This window comes from Onthophagus taurus, chromosome 1 (assembly GCF_036711975.1).
Source record: "Onthophagus taurus isolate NC chromosome 1, IU_Otau_3.0, whole genome shotgun sequence".
Taxonomy (NCBI): Eukaryota; Metazoa; Arthropoda; class Insecta; order Coleoptera; family Scarabaeidae; genus Onthophagus; species Onthophagus taurus.
Window position 1 is genome coordinate 4,059,300 of NC_091966.1, and position 20,215 is coordinate 4,079,514.

Consider the following 20,215-nt stretch of genomic DNA (forward strand, 5'->3'; position numbering starts at 1 on the left):
GAAAAATTTATTTTGAAGGCGCGGTTCCTGTTGATATCGATAGCGTCTCTTCTCCTACTACTACTGCTGTTATTCCTGCTGGGTTTTCCGTGTCCGTCCCACGACGAGCCCGCGTAGTTGTCGTCCTCTGGGGCCCCCCTATTCGGAGGCGTGGCTCGAAACGCCACACGCCGCCGCTGCTGGGGCCGCCAACCATCCATCCGCCTTCGGACGGTTGTACCGCGCGGACGTAGAAACGGTTGTTAACCGACGACTGACGGTGGAACTCGCGCACCGAAATGTGTTTTCGCGGTCGCAACTATTTCGTTCTTCTCTGTGTATTAACCCCAATAACTAACAATAATTAATACAATCCAAACGAAAATAAGTTTTCAAATAAATCTCGTTTGTTTCGAAAAGGTTATAAACAAAATCGACGCTGTGATAATAACAACAAAAAAAAATTGAACAGAATCGGAGGTGAATCTGAAGAAAAGCATAAGAAGTGTATAAGAAAAAGTTTTTTTGTACTGAAAAATTATTGGAGACAAAAGTGAAGTTTTGTGGATTTTTTCGGTTGTTGTTGTTTATTTTGGTTTTGCGGATTTAAGTTTTTGGTTTAAATAAATTTATTTTTATAATTGTGGTGAATTTTGGGATTTGAGGGGGGTTGTGGTTGATATAGCGACTTTACCGGGTTTTTCCGAGCTGCAGATGGGAGTGTTTGAAGAGGGGACTTCATGCACACCCGGGATGCATTGGGTACGTATTTAATTAAGCAACATTATTTTGAAACAATTAGTATTAATAAATTAATTGAACCGGGCCGACAACAAAGTTTGTTTACAAAATAATCTTACTATCTGCATCTTAAACATTGACCTCGTTGGTCAATAGAAAGGCATTTTCTAAAGAAAACTTATGCAATACACTTATAATCAGGTTTTATTGTAAGGATTTAATACATTTTGCAAACTCTATTTATTTTTCATTTCGTTGCCTCTTATAATACTTCAACTTTTTAATTGGGCACTGAAAATAAGTAAATCAGTCTTTACAACATTTGACATAATACAAGTTGAAGGAATTTGGTTATCTATAACAAAATACTTAGGTAAAGTATTTAGTTATCATAAATATTTGCATTTATATGTGGTGGTTGTATTCGAAACGAACGAAATAGATAAAAAGGAAATTAAACATTAAAAGCTAAACAAGTCTCTGGAAGCTAAATAATAATAAAATAAAGATGTTATTCCTTAAGAATTTGAAAAACAAAAAGGATTCATTTTTTGAATTCACGTGCGTAGTAAATATTTTGACTCGTTGCCAATTCGGTAAATAAATTTACCAGACAGTCACTATTTATAAAACCATAATCGCCGATTAACATCTATTATTAATATTATTATTAAACCATATCCAAAAATACCAATTTATTGCCATTAAAAGGTTAAATTACTAATAGAATAAATCGACATAAAAGTCATATACAATAGATAATTATTTGTGGTATGCAAATATTTGGGATTCTCCTAAATTTCCAACAAAACTATGCAGACTAAATATATATTAATAATAAATATGTTTTATGTACATCGTATTTTTTGTTTTAAAAAAAATCATTTGCAGTTTTAATGAGAAGTTTTCGAATTTTCAATTTCATGAATGTTGTTTCATTAACTTTTTCATTAAAAATATGGTTTCAATTAAACTGATTTATTTATTTTAATGTTGTTTTGGTGTACTAAATATTCATTGTTTGATTTAAATATAAAAATTGAATCAGAAGAAATTTCTTCTTTAAAATGATATATTATAGTTGATGATTATTTGAAAAAGATGGCCAAAATGATCTAACAATAAGATCAAAAAGTGTAAAATTTTGAATCGCTCTGAATTTGTTTGTGAAGATAGAAAAATAATTTTTAGATTAAAATAAAGCTTGAGTTGTCTTTTTTAAAATGATGTGTCATAATCCATAATTACTTAAAAAGTTACGGTCGAAAATGTAAATATCAAACCTATGGACTAATTAAGAAAAGAATTAAGGAAATTAAGAAAAATTAAAAAATCACTCCTACTTTATTTCTAAACTTTAAGAAATGAGTATAAGCTTAAATTAAAGCTTGAAATCGCTTCTTTAAAATGATGTATTATGATTAATGATGTCATGAAAAAGATAGCTAGAATGATGGAATGTGTACAAGTCTAAAATTTTGATTGATTATGAAGGAATAAGAAAAAATTGTAAAAATTTTAAAAATTGCTCTGACTTTATTTATAAAGGTTAAGCAATAATTTTTGCTTTAAATTAGAGCTTGAAATGTATTCTTTAAAATGGTGTGTACCAATCAATACACACGTGTACAACATCTGCCAAAAAGGGTGCTGATCTCCATGTCACTCATAAACATGCCATCCAAAACACCCAACGCTGTCCCATTTGGATCACTTTGACATTGCTAAAGTCAGTTAAAGATATTTAAAAATTCCCGATAGTTGTTAAAATGATTTTTTAGAATTTTCATGGAATTTTAATGTACCTCTATGGAATCAATCATTTTTACTGCTTCCCAGGAATTTTTAACAATTCTTAACCATAGTGAAAAGTATCTTTTGGTTCTAAATAATTTAAGAGAATATTAAATATATTTTCCAAGACTTTCCAGAGATTTTTTCAGATACTTTCCAATAATTATGATTTTTTTATGTATTATCAAATGATTTTTTATAAAATTTCTATAAATATCCAAGGATACTCTTTCTTCTCCGTTTATATCACCTCCAATCTTCTTCCTCCTTCGTCTTCATGTTTTGTTTCATCTAGTCTCTTTACATTACAGGCAACTTTACGTTTCCCTTTAATTATTTTCACCCTTATTTGAAGCATTACTTCTTTTTCTTCATCTTTTATTTTATCCTATGGGTTTTCATTCTTGAGGTATTACCTCTCAACTACATCAACACCTTAAAAAATCAGCTTTTCTTCATCCTATTCTTCGTACGGATGATTTTTCTGGAATTCTAAGACCATTATCTTGAAAAAAAATAAAATTAAAATCGAAAATAAAGAGCAATATTTAATCGTGTCGGCTTTCATTTAGGAGATATTCTGTTTTAAATTGACCAATCTTAGCGTTTTTGTTAAAAATTTAAACTTTAAAAGCAAATATCTCAAGAATGAACGTTGATATGAAAAAATGTTATTCTTCTTTTTCAATTGAGTAATCATTTTTTTACACAATCAACTTAACCGAATTTCTCCAAATATGGTTATTAATAAACACCATCCTAAAAAGTGATTAAAAATGTTAATTTTTATGGTAAACTTTTATTTCTTCATCCTCTACTTCGCTGAGATGATTTTTTTCAAATTCCTAGATCATTATCTTATACAAAAATAGAATTAAAATCGAAAATAAAGAGCAGTAGTTTATCGCATTGGCTTTCATTTTAAAGATAATCTCTTTTTAATCTGTTCATGTTCGAGTTTTTTGCAAAAATTAAGAGTTTTAAGGCAAATATCTCAAGAACGAAGATCGATATGAAAAAATGTTGTACTTCTTTTTCGATTTAGTAATCATTTTTTTACACAATCAACTTAACCGAAATTCTCCAAATATGGTTATTAATAAACACCATCCTAAAAAGTAATTAAAAATGTTAATTTTTATGGTAAACTTTTATTTCTTCATCCTCTACTTCGCTGAGATGTTTTTTTTTTCAAATTCTTAGATCATTATCTTATAGAAAAATAAAATTAAAATCGAAAATAAAGAGCAGTATTTTATCGCATTAGCTTTCATTCTAAAGATAATCTGCTTTTAATCTGTTCATGTTCGAGTTTTTTGCAAAAATTAACACTTTTAAGGCAAATATCTCAAGAACGAAGATCGATATGAAAAAATGTTGTTCTTCTTTTTCAATTTAGTAATCATTTTTTTACACAATCAACTTAACCGAATTTCTCCAAATATGCTTATTAATAAACACCATCCTAAAAAGTGATTAAAAATGTTAATTTTTTATGGTAAACTTTTATTTCTTCATCCTCTACTTCGCTGAGATGATTTTTTTCAAATTTTTAGATTATTATCTTATAGAAAAATAAAATTAAAATCGAAAATAAACAACAGTATTTTATCGCATTAGCTTTCATTCTAAAGATAATCTCTTTTTAATCTGTTCATGTTCGAGTTTTTTGCAAAAATTAAGAGTTTTAAGGCAAATATCTCAAGAACGAAGATCGATATGATAAAATATTATACTTCTTTTTCGATTTAGTAATCATTTTTTTACACAATCAACTTAACCGAATTTCTCCAAATATGATTATTAATAAACACCATCCTAAAAAGTGATTAAAAATGTTAATTTTTTGTGGTAAACTTTTATTTCTTCATCCTCTACTTCGCTGAGATGGTTTTTTTTCAAATTCTTAGATCATTATCTTATAGAAAAATAAAATTAAAATCGAAAATAAAGAACAGTATTTTATCGCATTAGCTTTCATTCTAAAGATAATCCCTTTTTAATCTGTTTATGTTCGAGTTTTTTGCAAAAATTAAGACTTTTAAGGCAAATATCTCAAGAACGAAGATCGATATGAAAAAATGTTATTCTTCTTTTTCAATTTAGTAATCATTTTTTTACACAATCAACTTAACCGAATTTCTCTAAATATGATTATTAATAAACACCATCCTAAAAAGTGATTAAAAATGTTAATTTCTTGTGGTAAACTTTTATTTCTTCATCCTCTACTTCGCTGAGATGATTTTTTTCAAATTTTTAGATTATTATCTTATAGAAAAATAAAATTAAAATCGAAAATAAACAACAGTATTTTATCGCATTAGCTTTCATTCTAAAGATAATCTCTTTTTAATCTGTTCATGTTCCAGTTTTTTGCAAAAATTAAGACTTTTAAGGCAAATATCTCAAGAACGAAGATCGATATGATAAAATGTTATTCTTCTTTTTCGATTTAGTAATCATTTTTTTACACAATCAACTTAACCGAATTTCTGCAAATATGATTATTAATAAACACCATCCTAAAAAATGATTAAAAATGTTAATTTTTTATGGTAAACTTTTATTTCTTCATCCTCTACTTCGCTGAGATGATTTTTTTCAAATTTCTAAATTATTATCTTATAGAAAAATAAAATTAAAATCGAAAATAAAGAGCAGTATTTTATCGTATTGGCTTTCATTCCAGAGATATTTTCGTTTAAATCGATCAATGTTGTAGTTTTTTTCAAAAATTGAGACTTTTAAGGCAAATATCTCAAGAACGAAGGTTGATATGAAAAAATGTTATTCTTCCTTTTCGATTTAGCAATCATTTCTTTGCATAATCAACTTAAATAAATCTCTCCAAAGATAATTATTAATAAATACCATTTGATAATATAAATAAAAATGTCAATTTTTTGAAATAAAACTTTATTTCTTGTTATTCAAATCCGTTAAGATATTTCGAAATTCTAAGTTTGTTATCTTGTAGAAAAATAGAATTAAAATCGAAAATAAAGATAATAGCTTTCATTCCATACATATTTTAGTTTAAATCGGTCAATGTTATAATTTTTTGCAAAAATAAGACTATGAAAATATGAAATATGAAAAAATGTTATTCTTTCATTTCGATTTACCAATTATTTCTTTACACGATCAACTCATACGAATTTCTACAAAAATGATTATTAATAAGCACCATCCATAAAAGTGAATAAAAACATCATTTTTTTTACAGAAAACTTATTTTTTCATCCCCTGATTAGTAGAAATCATGTTTTAAAATTCTAAGAAGAGTATCTTGTTAAAAAATAAATTTTTGTAGAGGCTTTCCTTTTGGAGATATTCCCTTTTAAATCCATCAATGTTGGAGTTCTTTTTAAAAATTAAGATTTATACAGTAAATATCTTCTGAACGAAGATTGATGTGATCAATATTATTCTAAAATTCGATTTAATTCCATCTAAATATACATAGCAACAAATTAATCTTTAAATTTATCAGAAAATTTTAATTGGATTAAGTCACTGTTTTCACCACCTCTTAATTATATTTCAAATTATCTTCCAATGAATCATTTCTTATCCTAGTTTAATGAAAAACAATAATAACAAAAAATGTCGTATTTATCGAGATTTTCTTACACAATTTGTAGTCGTTGTAGAATAAGGACTTTCCCCCTTATATTTGTTAATTTGAGATAAACCCAAATGATTCAACGTACGCTTAAAATACTTTCTTATCTGGTTCAGATTCACGCTTTTTTTTAATGTAAATCGAAATTCGATGCCTAAATCGATCGTAAAAGAAGTAAAAGTTAAATAACGAATCTTTTAATCACCTTAAATTACTCAATCCGATCCCGAAAATACAGTGTGGTGGTTGTAAGTGATCACTTTTTGATGATGATGATGATGATGATTGGAAGTTTAGGTTCGTTTGTGGAGGTCGTTTTTGTTATCTGTTTTATTTATACGTTCCGTAATCAGTTGAAAGTGTTCGTCTGTATAGGTTATGTAGTTTAAAGAAAAAAAGAGAGAAAGAAAGAAGAGACGGTACGACGACAACGTTTCTTCTCGATGGAAGAAGAGGAAAAGCTTCTCCTCGCGCCCCCGTTCTTCCACGTTCCATCGTCTATATTTAGAAGACTCTGCCGATATCGGCGGCTTCGTTGTTTTTTTGTGTTTGTGTGCTCGGCCCCTCTTTCCATGGGTCACCGTGTGATCCGTCTGGATGAGATTACGGAGAGCCAACTCCGGGGTCACCAACTCAACTTGTGTATACACATCAAAAGAAATAACAATTTCCAGAAAAAAAAATATACCAAAAAAAAATTATGTTACGTGTTAATTTATGATTTTGTAATTGGGGAAGAAGGAAATGAGTCGTTTCTTCGACGTCCTCCTCCTTGAAAATTAGACGGATTAAAGCGGACGGTAATTTATTCAGCATGCCTAATTTATGAGACTACCCGCGATTACGAAACGAGAACGAAATTGGGCTACTTCTGGTTACGGTTAAAACGTTAAAAGAAAAAAAGAAGCAACAAGAAGTATTCCTTTCGTAATTCTACGAAGAATTTTTTTAACCGTATCAAGTGTCAACCGAAAAAAGTTGATCTTTTCAAACACTTGTTACTATGTGGACAAATTTAAGATTAAAACGTTGATAATATTAAAAGTTTTGAATCACAATCTTGTTTATAAATAAAATTAAATACAGAAATGAAATCTAAAATCAATTAGAAATTGTATCTTGGTAATAAATGATACACACCCACATGAAAACTGTCGATAACTTTTCTAACCTTTCGAGAAACGATAAAAAACCCCCCTCGATTTTATGCCACCCGTTTACTCGACGGGACATTATCGAAAAAGGAAATATCAAACGTTTCGAGCGCGAGGTTCTCGACGAGAAAGAGAGCCTTTAAAACTAAAGTCGATTGCGTGCAGGTTTTTTTTTTCATTTTTATTTTAAAACCGTTCCCACTTGGAATACACAACTATGTAAGAAGTAGTGAAAACGTGGGAGGTATTGCAAAATAAGTTTTACCCATAAGTAAAAACTTTAATTTCTTTAAAATGTATCTTATCTAATCCAATACGTTAGATTAAAAAAAAATCATGTTTATCTTGATGGCATACCAAGATATACCAAAGAAGACATTAAAGCCATAACTGTTATTGCGCTAATCCGAAACAAGAAGTTAATATTGCCTTTTCTCGTTCTTTGGATTCCAGATGTCTTTGCTTTAATCTGAAAAGTACTTTGTAAATCGTCCATCATTCTTTTCGAATGCGATATTTTTTAATTTTTTATGAAAATGAATTATATTTTATTCAAAGAAATTGTATTCTATTTGTTAAACTAACTTGATCGACTAATTTTACAATCTGCTTTATTTAACCTTGAAATTATTTCCGTAGCTACCGCGCTTTTAAACGCACTGATTAGTTAATAGCTGGAAATATTCATCAGATAAGTTGCTCGCAACATAATAAATGCGAAGCTGACTCTTAAATCAACTTAATAAAATTAATATATATGTATAATTATGAACTTGTTCATCGTTCATCTACGTTTAAAAATGGTTAACCTCGATTGCGATGAGAAATATCGCACCTTTTCATATTTTGAAAATTTTTGCTTTGTACCTAGGAAATTATGTCAACTAGGTTTGAGATGGAGATTATGGATTTACATTTTTTGATGCGTTATGAACAATATTTATACTTAATATAATTTGCCATTGGCATTTAATTTTTGAGTTACGACTGATTGTTATGATAAGTTTTGACATTAAGAGAATACTTGCTTTGTATCTAGGAAATGGTCAGAGATAAGTTTGAGATAGTTATGAACATAATATTTTGAGTTAATTCCAAACAGTTTTTATCTTTGCCGCTTTTCTCTATTACCATTAGTTTTTGAGTTGTCAACCTCAATGACAAATATCGCTCATTTTGGGATTTTTAGGATACTTGCTTTATACCTAAGAAATGGTGCTAACTAAGTTTGAGATAGTTATGGATTATGATTCTTTAGTTCATTATGAACAATATTTATAAATAATGTAATTCGCCATTGTCATTTAATTTTTTAGTTATGACCGATTGTTATGATAAAGTACCTCAATTTTGACATGAAGAGAATACTTGCTTTATATCTAGAAAATGGTCCAAGATAAGTTTGAGATAATCATGAACATATTATTTTGAGTTAATTCGAAACAATTTTTATCTATGCCGCTTTTCTTTATTGCCATTAGTTTTTGAGTTATCAACCTCAATGACAAACATCGCTCATTTTGCGATTTTTAGGATTCTTGCTTTATACCTAAGATATGGTGCTAACTAAGTTTGAGATAGTTATGGATTATGATTCTTTATTTCATTATGAACAATATTTATAAATAATGTAATTTGCCATTGGTTTTTAATTTTTGAAATATGATTATTTTTTATAACAACAATCTTCAATTTTGAAATCTAGGGAAACTATGCTTTGCATCAAGGAAATGGTCAGAACTAAATTTAAGTTGGTTATGGATAAATTATTTTGAGTTCAACCTAAACCATTTTCTTCCATGCCACTTTTCTCTATCGGTTTAATTTTTGAGTTATCCTCTAATGAACCTAATGACAAATATGAGATTTTGAAGATTCCTGCTTTGTACCTAGGAAATGCTCACAGGTAAGTTTGATTTAATTATGGATATATTATTTCGGGTCCATTCTAAAGTATCTGGTGCAAACTGATCATGTAGATACACCTAATTACAGGCAAAAATTAACTCCACTATTTTTTAAAACTTAGGTTTTTCTAAAACTTGACATTAAAAACATACATCAATAACGTTTGTCTAGAGTCAATTCCATATCATATTAATTTTCGTTTATTTCAACATGTTTCAACACACTCAAATGGAGATCTATTGTCTTAAAGTCTTATTTATTTGTAAGATTTATTAAAAATAAAGGAAGTTAGGTTATAATTAATATCGTGTTAAAAAAGCTAAAAACTATCATGTAAAATTGTGTTAAGAGAATGACGAATAATTTTCAATAATTATGTAAAAATTCGTATGAGTCAGTGTTGCTAAGAAAGCGTTTGAATAATTCCAACAACGATTTGCAGCGAAAAGTGGTTGAAACATTTTCAGTTCTAACACTTATTAAAGACAAAATCAGTAATTTAATTGATCTAAAATTCAAATGTGTGTTATACTAACAATCAATGTTGATTATAATAATAATAATAAAGTTAGTAATAGTTTTACACTAGCATTATCACTAGAACTAGCACAAGACCTAGAACTAGAATCATTCGGAATCATTCATTGAGATACGTGCAGCTAAATCCGAATGTTTCTATTTCTTGGTCTGGTGTTAGTTCTATATCACTTTTGATTATTAATTAAAGTATGCTCTTTTTAATGCAAAAAACCGTTTTGAAAAATCACTTTTAGTTTTTGAGAAAACAATATTTGAAGTTTTGATAAAATTTTCGATGTTTCATTGATAATTTTCAAAATTCGCTATAAAATTAATTTCTTGAAAGATCCTTGTGGAAATATCACCAATTATTAACTAAAGTATCCTCTTTTTAATGCAAAAAGCCGTTTTGGAAAATCACTTTTAGTTCTTGAGAAATAAATTTTTGAAATAATTGCCAATTTTTTCGAATTTTGAAATTTCCGCCGATTAAGTTTTAAAAATTCGTATAAAATCCGTTTCTTGGAATATGAGTATGAAAATTTTCCAAAGTGTTAATAAAAGTGTCCTCTTTCCAATGAACCAACCCGTTTTGCAAAATAAGTTTTAGTTTTTCAGAAAACAGGAGTGGAAGTTTTGATAAAATTTTCAATGTTGCAATTTTCATCCATAATTTTCAAAATTTGCTATAATATTAATTTTTTGAAGGATCCTTGTGGAAATATCATCAATTATTAATTAAAGTATCCTCTTTTTAATGCAAAAAGCTGTTTTGAAAAGTCACTTTTAGTTCTTGAGAAATAAATTTTTGAAGTAATTGCCATTCCTTTCGAATTTTGCAATTTCCGTCGATTAAGTTTTAAAAATTCGTATAAAATTTGTTTCTTGGAATATGAGTATGAAAATTTTCCGAAGTGTTAATAAAAGTGTGCTCTTTCCAATAAACCAACCCGTTTTGAAAAATAACTTTTAGTTTTTGAGAAAACAATATTTGAAGTTTTGATAAAATTTTCCATGTTGCAATTTTCAAAATTCGCTATAAAATTAATTTCTTGAAGGATCCTTGTGGAAATATCACCAATTATTAATTAAAGTATCCTCTTTTTAATGCAAAAAACCGTTTTGAAAAATCACTTTTAGTTCTTGAGAAATAAATTTTTCAAATAATCGACAATTTTTTCGAATTTTGCAATTTCCGCCGATTAAGTTTTAAAAATTCGTATAAAATCCTTTTCTTGGAATATGAGTATGAAAACTTGCCAAAGTGTTAATAAAAGTGTCCTCTTTCCAATGAACCAACCCGTTTTGAAAAATAACTTTTAGTTTTTGAAAAAACAATATTTGAAGTTTTGATAAAATTTTCAATGTTGCAATTTTCATCGATAATTTTCAAAATTCGCTATAAAATTAATTTCTTGAGAGATCCTTGTGGAAATATCACCAATTCTTAATTAAAGTATCCTCTTGTTAATGCAAAAAACCGTTTTGAAAAACCACTTTTAGTTCTTGAGAAATAAATTTTTGAAATAATCGACAATTTTTTCGAATTTTGCAATTTCCGCCCATTAAGTTTTAAAAATTCGTATAAAATCCATTTCTTGGAATATGAGAATGAAAATTTCCCAAAGTGTTAATAAAAGTGTCCTCTTTCCAATGAACCAACCCGTTTTGAAAAATAACTTTTAGTTTTTGAGAAAACAATATTTTAAGTTTTGATAAAATTTTCGATGTTGCCATTTTCTTGTGGAAATGTCGCCAATTATTAATTAAAGTATCCTCTTTTTAGAGTTGCTTCGTGAGTTAAATCAGCATCAAAAAAGTTCATTTTGTATCTTGAATCTAAATAATTTTATTGTATTTTTATTCATATATCGCAATAATGTGGCAATGTAGGGTATCACTTCAAAAATGTACCAGAAGTTATAACCATAATGGCCGGATAGATATGCCGGATAATCGGATATCCGGCTGAAGGGGATGCCGAATATCCGGCTTTTCGCAAAATCACTATTCCGTTCCATCACTACTTTATAGGAATGATATTGAGCGGTTTTTAAAATTTCATGAACTGTTGATTTACTAATGTCAAAATTCCTTGCCCAGCCGAAACCACCTTTTGTTGAACCTCCCCTGAAACATTTGGTCGGGCAGACTTCCAGACATCTCGAAGATGTCCATGCTTTTTAAATTTAGTCACAGCTAGGCTTACCATACTAATAAGCTAAGCAGTTTTCGATCAGGAAATGTTGCATCAAGGAGGTGAACTACTTACTAAATCATTTTTTGGCACTTAGAAAATTGATCAATATTTCTTTATATATTCTTTTTCTTGTAAAGGTTTTTATTTTATGTAATTTTTCTTGATAAATGTTGATAAATTATAGTGATAATAAAATATACACATCTTGGTATAAAAAAGAAATATCAAGCAATAGGACATTACATTACTTGAGTAATCATCCAAAATCAAAAATTTTGAATACCATGGAGAACTTAATTAGGAGAGCTATAACATTTACTGATAAACCATTCATTAGAGATATAAAAACAAGAATTTTTGATATTTTGATAGAAAATGATTATCCTAAGATGTTAATAAATAAAGCTTGGTATAAAATATATAATAAAATTTAAAATCAAAGCGTTGGTCGCTTTAACATCAATATAAATAACACCAATAATAAACCAACTACCAAAAAGAATCGTCAATATAATTTACGAGAGAGAAACATAAAAATTGATAATAAGAAACAAACAAACAAGAAATAACTATTGATTACAAATTACATGAATGAAAATAAGAAAAACAACAACACACAAACAACCGAGAATGATAATACACAACAAGAAAAAATGGACAATGTTACTCAAATAAAATATCATAAAATCAAATATATACCTAAAATGACTGATAAAAGAACAGACATTTTTAAGAAGTATGAGATAAATGAAATAAAATTCGCACAATATAATCGATAAATTACTAATAAATTACAAAATTATGACTAATATGAAAGACAAAATAAAACCTATGGATAAAATAAATACAATTTATCAACTCGCATGTGAGGACTGTAACAAATTTTACATGGGATCAAAACAACATCTGCACAAACGTTTAAAACAACACCAATATGATGTAAACAGTTTGAAAACAACAAATAAAACAGCATTGTGCCAACATGCAATAAAAAGTCAGCAGCGAAAAAAATACATTTAATAGGAAAAATTTAGAAGCAGTATTTATAAATAAGAATATAAACAAAACAGTAAATTTTAAATCAGATACGAGAAAGATAGGTACTCTGTATGCCAAAATAATAGATGAGTTATCTATTTAACATGAGAAATCAAAAATTATAAAAATTAGAGACATGCGGAGGAGTCGAGGTATAATACAATCAAAAACAGCTTTTCTTCGACAATTTCGACGACTTTTACATGAAAACCAAACCACATGGTTAAATTCAATGTGAAACACAACTCCAACATAAGGAGAAGTTTCCACATGTAATAAATGAATTAAAATTAAAATAAAAAATAATAAATACTCCATTGATGGTATGTAAAAAAATAAAATGTTATATTTTTATGCTTAGATTTTGATGTTGTTTGTCTTAAAGAATTTTTGTGTTGTATGTTGTTTAAATTTTAATTGAGATAACGAGATAGGTTATAGTAATTTAATCTTTTGTAGTGTCAAGTACCTGAGGATGGGCGAATATTACGCTCGAAACGTCGTACTAAATTTATAGACATGTGTTAATTTAAATACACAGAAAAAAATTCACAAGGAGTTTGAAATGCGTTACTAACAATCGGAAGAAGAAAAATTATATTGATCAATATTGATTGTGTAATCCATTTTAACAGTATTATATTAAATGTAAAGAAGAAAATATAAATAAATTAAATTTTGTACTTTTTTACCGGTTTATTCTTAAATTCGGCGTTTTTTAAACTATGATTTTTGAATTAACCACGCTTCTGAGGATGACGTAAGTCGAAACTTGTCAAGCCGAATTTAAGAATAAACCAATAAAAAAGTACAAAATTTAATTGAGCTATATTTTTCTTCGTTTACACTTAAAGAATTGTATTGCTATTTTTATCATGTTAACAAATTTGAAGTAGTTAAACTTTTAAGTAATTTTTCGCGAAAATTTTCTTATGTAAGCAATATTAATATTGACTGTACTGTAGGGGTCAATATTAATATGTGTGATATTTACAAAAAATTTAAATCTTCAGACCCGTTTCAGTGATTTTTTTCATATAATGATTTTATTTTACCCCTATATCCGTTACATTACGGACTTTTTCAAATTGTATAATGCAACCTTATAGAGATATTGCAAACTTATAAAGATATTGCAACCTTACATCTAATTAAATACGAAAGTACGTCGCAATAACTGCCTAAATGACAGCGAAACTTTTTCTTTTCTTAAACCATTTTAATTACGGAAACGAACCGAAGAAGAAGCAAGGTCGCGCTTCTCAACACTTTTTCCTAGCATTTCTTTTCCAACCTATTTGTTCTTTTCGTTCAGTTCGTTTTGAACAAAACAGATGAGAGCATCGCCGCCAATGGAATGCATTCGCAACGAGCGGCTCGTTATGAGGGGGCAATTTTTAAGTCGGAACGCGCGTAACCTCGATATGTGCACGGCGCTGTGCCTGGCGACGCTAACGAAGTTTTTGTCGAAAATGCCTGCCGTCCGTTCATATCTGATTGACCCGTTTCGCTTTCCGTTTTTCCACAACCTGTGCTGCGCCTGTTATCCTTAACGAACGCCTTATTTCTTTTTTTTCAACTTTTTTTTTTCATTACACACTCAGCTAATACCTACCTTAGATAAGGTATTTGTGTTTAAAACTAAAAATACATTTTTGAATTTAAACATCTAATATATTATTATTATTATTACAATCGGAATTCAATCCTTCTCTCGGTAATAATAATCGCGAAAAGCTTAATACTCGAGTTGAAAGCTTAATAAACGATTCTCGTTCATTTCGTAATCCGCTATTAAAAGCTTTCGTCGCGTAAGTCGTCTTTGGCAACAAAACAAAATTGCAGTTTTAAAACATAATCCTTCACCAACGTTCACACTCGTTGGTGAGATGATTTTAGATGGCTAGAATTCTCGATGAATGATGACATCTTCTGCGGTAATAACATGGGGCGCAGACTCGGACATGCGCTATTAGGTATGGTAATGCTGCTGCTGCCCGGAGGAGAGCCCCCTTCTAATTTATTTATTCTAAAGGATTATATTGAGCCGCGGCGATCGCATGTGGAAATACGTCGGCTGCTGTTCCTGCTGCTGGGGGGATTTCTGCGCGATTTACGACTATTGCCATTGGTATTTATTGCTACTGGTTGTTGCGTTTCATACCAGTTGAAGCGGCAGCAGTGGATAAAGTATCCTGTTCGCTATCCTCTCATGGTTTTCTATTAGTGTTTGTACCAACTATACTATGTATTAGGAATAGTACTCGTTTAGCAAAACTTGACGTGGAATAAAACCTATCGATAGAACAGAAATTAATTATAAACTTAAAAGAACAAATTGCTATGTATTTTAATAGTTCTAACTATTAATAGACCCAATGACGCATCGATAGTGATAGTTTCGAAAGTAATAGTACTGTTTTTGTTCACCAAGCTGTCTTGTTTCGAGATAATATTGAGATCGGGAAACTAGGAAAAATGCTGTTTCAAAACAAATACGTTCTCGGTCGCCAGATGTGTTATCGTTTATTATGTAAGAAAATTTTCGACCGTTAGACGATAACGAGTCTTATCGAATGTTTTGGCCCGGCAGCGTATCGTTTGTTTACGCTTAATGGCAAATAGTCGACCTCGAAGTAAAAGTATTCTTGTTGCGTTTAAATTATGATAAGGTCATTACCAATCAAAATAATTAACTTTGTTACCAATAAAAAACTTTCTTTTTAAATTTTATATTATAAGAATTACATTGTATTCTGTAAAAATGCTTGGAGAGAAACGTTTCATAAATAACACAGTTGTGCAGAAAAAGCGACATAATATGAAGAAAGATTGATCCCGGAAAAGTTGTGCTGCGTCAAATTTGGTGGAATGGTCCATTCTGGCTTTTAATAGAAGTTGTTCGCCACAGCAAGAAAGAATCGATAAAGCCAATATAGAAAGAAAAAGTCTATAAATAGTTGCTTGCATCAGAGCTATTGATACACTAAAAGAATATAAATGATTCTCATCTTTAACAATGATGATGCGACTACTCTCATGTCTGGAAACACTCAGTTTAGGTCAAAAATTAAAAAAATCTTGGGATGATTATTGATGAAGATTAAGAAATGATTTTTACATTAAATTATAGCTGAAAGTTTGCACTTTAAAATGATATATGAAGCATATTAGGTTAAGTTAATGAAACTTTTAGAAAAAGAATCGCAAAGTTTTCTTAATACTTCACTTTGTCTGAAAATGCTAAATTTCGGTTAAAAATTAAAAATTCCTAGAGTGATTATTTATGAAGATTAAGAAATGATTTTTACATCAAATTATAGCTAAAAGTTTGCACTTTAAAATGATATATAAACCATATTACGTTAAGTTAAGAAAATTATTAGAAAAGAAACTGCAAAGTTTCCTTAATATTTCACTTTATCTGGAAATGCTAAATTTCGGTTAAAAATTAAAAATTCCTGGAGTGATTATTTATGAAGATTAAGAAATGATTTTTACATCAATTTATAGATGAAAGTTTGCACTTTAAAGTGATATATAAACCATATTAAGTTAAGTTAAGAAAATTATTAGAAAAGAAACTGCAAAGTTTTCTTAATATTTCGCTTTGTCTAGAGACTGTGAATATCGGTTAAAAATTAAAACTTTCTGGGATGATTATTTATGAAGATTACGAAACGATTGTTATACCAAATTAAACCTGAAAGATTGCTCTTTAAAACGATGTATAAACCATATCGGGTTAACTTGAAGAAATTTCGAGAAAAAGAATTACAAAGTTGTTATAGCATCTCAGTGTAGAAACGCAAAATTTTGGTCAAAAATAAAAAATTCATTGGATGGTTATTTATAAAGATTAAGAAACAGTCTTTATATGAAATTGTAGTTAAAAGTTTGCTCTTTAACATGATATATAAATCATAGTGGGTTGTATTAAGAAAATTTTTACTAAACTTAAATTTTTAGACTTATTAGTCTGGAAACGCAGTATTTCAGTCAAAAATTAAAACTTTCTGGGATTATTATTTATGAAGATTACGAAAGGATTTTTATACCAAATTAAACCTCAAACTTTGCTCTTTACAATGGTATATAGACCATGTTGGGTTAACTCAAAGAAATTTTGAGAAAAAGAATTACAAAGTTTTTATAACATCTCAGTGTAGAAACGCTAAATTTCAGTTTAAAATTAAAAATTCATGGGATGGTTATTTATGAAGATTAAGTAACAATCTTTGTATTAAATTATAGCTGAAAGTTTGCTCTTTAAAATGATATATAAATCGTAATGGGTTGTATTAAGGAAATTTTGAAAAAAATCGCAAAGTTTTGTGAACATTTCACTTAATCTGGAAACGCAGTATTTCAGTGAAAAATTAAAAACTTTTTGGGATTATTATTTATGAAGATTGCGGAACGATTTTTATACCAAATTAAACCTCAAAGTTTGCTCTTTACAATGGTATATAGACCATGTTGGGTTAACTCAAAGAAATTTTGAGAAAAAGAATAGCAAAGTTTTTATAACATCTCACTGTAGAAACGCTAAATTTCAGTTAAAAATTCATGGGATGGTTTTTTATGAAGATTAAGTAACAATCTTTGTATTAAATTATAGCTGAAAGTTTGCTCTTTAAAATGATATATAAATCGTAATGGGTTGTATTAAGGAAATTTTGAAAAAAATCGCAAAGTTTTGTGAACATTTCACTTAATCTGGAAACGCAGTATTTCAGTCAAAAATTAAAAACTTTTTGGGATTATTATTTATGAAGATTGCGGAACGATTTTTATACCAAATTAAACCTCAAAGTTTGCTCTTTACAATGGTATATAGACCATGTTGGGTTAACTCAAAGAAATTTTGAGAAAAAGAATAGCAAAATTTTTATAACATCTCACTGTAGAAACGCTAAATTTCAGTTAAAAATTCATGGGATGGTTGTTTATGAAGATTAAGTAACAATTTTTGTATCAAATTGTAGCTGAAAGTTTGCTCTTTAAAATGACATATAAATCGTAATGAGCTGTATTAAGGAAATTTTGAAAAAAATCGCAAAGTTTTGTGAAGTTTTCCTTTAATTTGAAAACGCAGTATTTCAGTCAAAAATTAAAACTCTGTGAGATTATTATTTATGAAGATTGCGAAAGGATTTTAATAACAAATTAAACCTCTAAGTTTGCTCTTTACAATGGTATATAAAGCATGTTGGGTTAACTCAAAGAAATTTTGAGAAAAAGAATAGCAAATCTTTTATAACATCAGTGTAGAAATGCAAAATTTCGGTAAACAATTAAACATTCATGGGATGGTTTTTTATGAAAATTAAGTAACAATTTTTGTATCAAATTGTATCTAAAAGTTTGCTCTTTAAAATGATACATAAATCGTAATGAGTTATATTAAGGAAATTTTGAAATAAATCGCAAAGTTTTGTGAACATTTCACTTAATCTGGAAACGAAGTATTTCAGTCAAAAATTAAAACTTTCTGGGATTATTATTTATGAAGATTACGAAACGATTTTTATACCAAATTAAACCTCAAAGTTTGCTCTTTACAATGGTATATAAACCATGTTGGGTTAACTCAAAGAAATTTTGAGAAAAAGAATACCAAAGTTTTTATAACATATCAGTGTAGAAACGCAAAATTTCGGTCAAACATTAAAAATTCATGGGATGGTTGTTTATGAAGATTAAGTAACAATTTTTGTATCAAATTGTAGCTGAAAGTTTGCTCTTTAAAATGACATATAAATCGTAATGAGTTGTATTAAGGAAATTTTGAAAAAAATCGCAAAGTTTTGTGAAGTTTTCATTTAATTTGAAAACGCAGTATTTCAGTCAAAAATTAAAACTCTCTGAGATTATTATTTATGAAGATTGCGAAAGGATTTTAATAACAAATTAAACCTCAAAGTTTGCTCTTTACAATGATTTATAAAGCAAGTTGGGTTAACTCAAAGAAATTTTGAGAAAAAGAATAACAAAGTTTGTATAACATCTCAGTGTAGAAACGCAAAATTTCGGTAAAAAATTAAAAATTCATGGGATGGTTTTTTATGAAGATTAAGTAACAATTTTTGTATCAAATTATAGCTGAAAGTTTGCTCTTTAAAATGATATATAAATCGTAATGGGTTGTATTATGGAAATTTTGAAAAAAATGGTTAAGTTTTGTGAACATTTCACTTAATCTGGAAACGCAGTATTTCAGTCAAAAATTAAAACTTTCTGGGATTATTATTTATGAAGATTACGAAACGATTTTTATACCTAATTAAACCTCAAAGTTTGCTCTTTACAATGGTATATAAACCTTGTTGGGTTAACTCGAAGAAATTTAGAGAAAAAGAATAGCAAAGTTTTTATAACATCTCAGTGTAGAAACGCAAAATTTCGATAAACAATTAAAAATTCATGGGATGGTTTTTTATGAAGATTAAGTAACAATTTTTGTATCAAATTATAGCTGAAAGTTTGCTCTTTAAAATGATATATAAATTGTAATGGGTTGTATTAAGGAAATTTTGAAAAAAATGGTAAAGTTTTGTGAACATTTCACTTAATCTGGAAACGCAGTGTTTCAGTTAAAAATTAAAACATTCTGGGATTATTATTTATGAAGATTACAAAACGATTTTTATACCAAATTAAACCTCAAAGTTTGCTCTTTACAATGATATATAAACCATGTTGGGTTAACTCAAAGAAATGTTGAGAAAAAGAATAGCAAAGTTTTTATAACATCTCAGTGTAGAAACGCTAAATTTCAGTTTAAAATTAAAAATTCATGGGATGGTTATTTATGAAGATTAAGTAATAATTTTTGTATCACATTATAGCTGAAAGTTTGCTCTTTAAAATGATATATAAATCGTAATGGGTTGTATTAAGGAAATTTTGAAAAAAAAGCAGAGTTTTGTGAGCTTTTCACTTAATCTGGAAACGCAGTATTTCAGTCAAATATTAAAACTTTCTGGGATTATTATTTATGAAGATTGCGAAAGGATTTTAATAACAAATTAAACCTCAAAGTTTGCTCTTTACAATGGTATATAAAGCATGTTGGGTTAACTCAAAGAAATTTTGAGAAAAAGAATTACAAGGTTTTTATAACATCTCAGTGTAGAAACGCAAAATTTCGGTAAACAATTAAAAATGAATTGGGATGGTTTTTTGTGAAGATTAAGTTACAATTTTTGTATCAAATTGTAGCTGAAAGTGTGCTCTTTAAAATGACATACA

At 28.4% G+C, this 20,215-nt stretch overlaps 1 protein-coding gene across 2 annotated transcripts in view; it reads left to right on the forward strand.

Annotated features, from left to right (window-relative positions):
- Nucleotides 1-202: 202 nt before the first annotated feature.
- Nucleotides 203-20,215, forward strand: part of LOC111416111 (apterous) — a 143,160-nt gene continuing 123,147 nt past the window's right edge. For both annotated transcript variants that reach the window (XM_023048062.2, XM_023048063.2), the window contains exon 1: nt 203-741. In XM_023048062.2, coding sequence (XP_022903830.2) covers nt 694-741 — 48 coding nt within the window. In that variant the 5' untranslated portion in view covers nt 203-693. The remainder of the gene's footprint in view (nt 742-20,215) is intronic.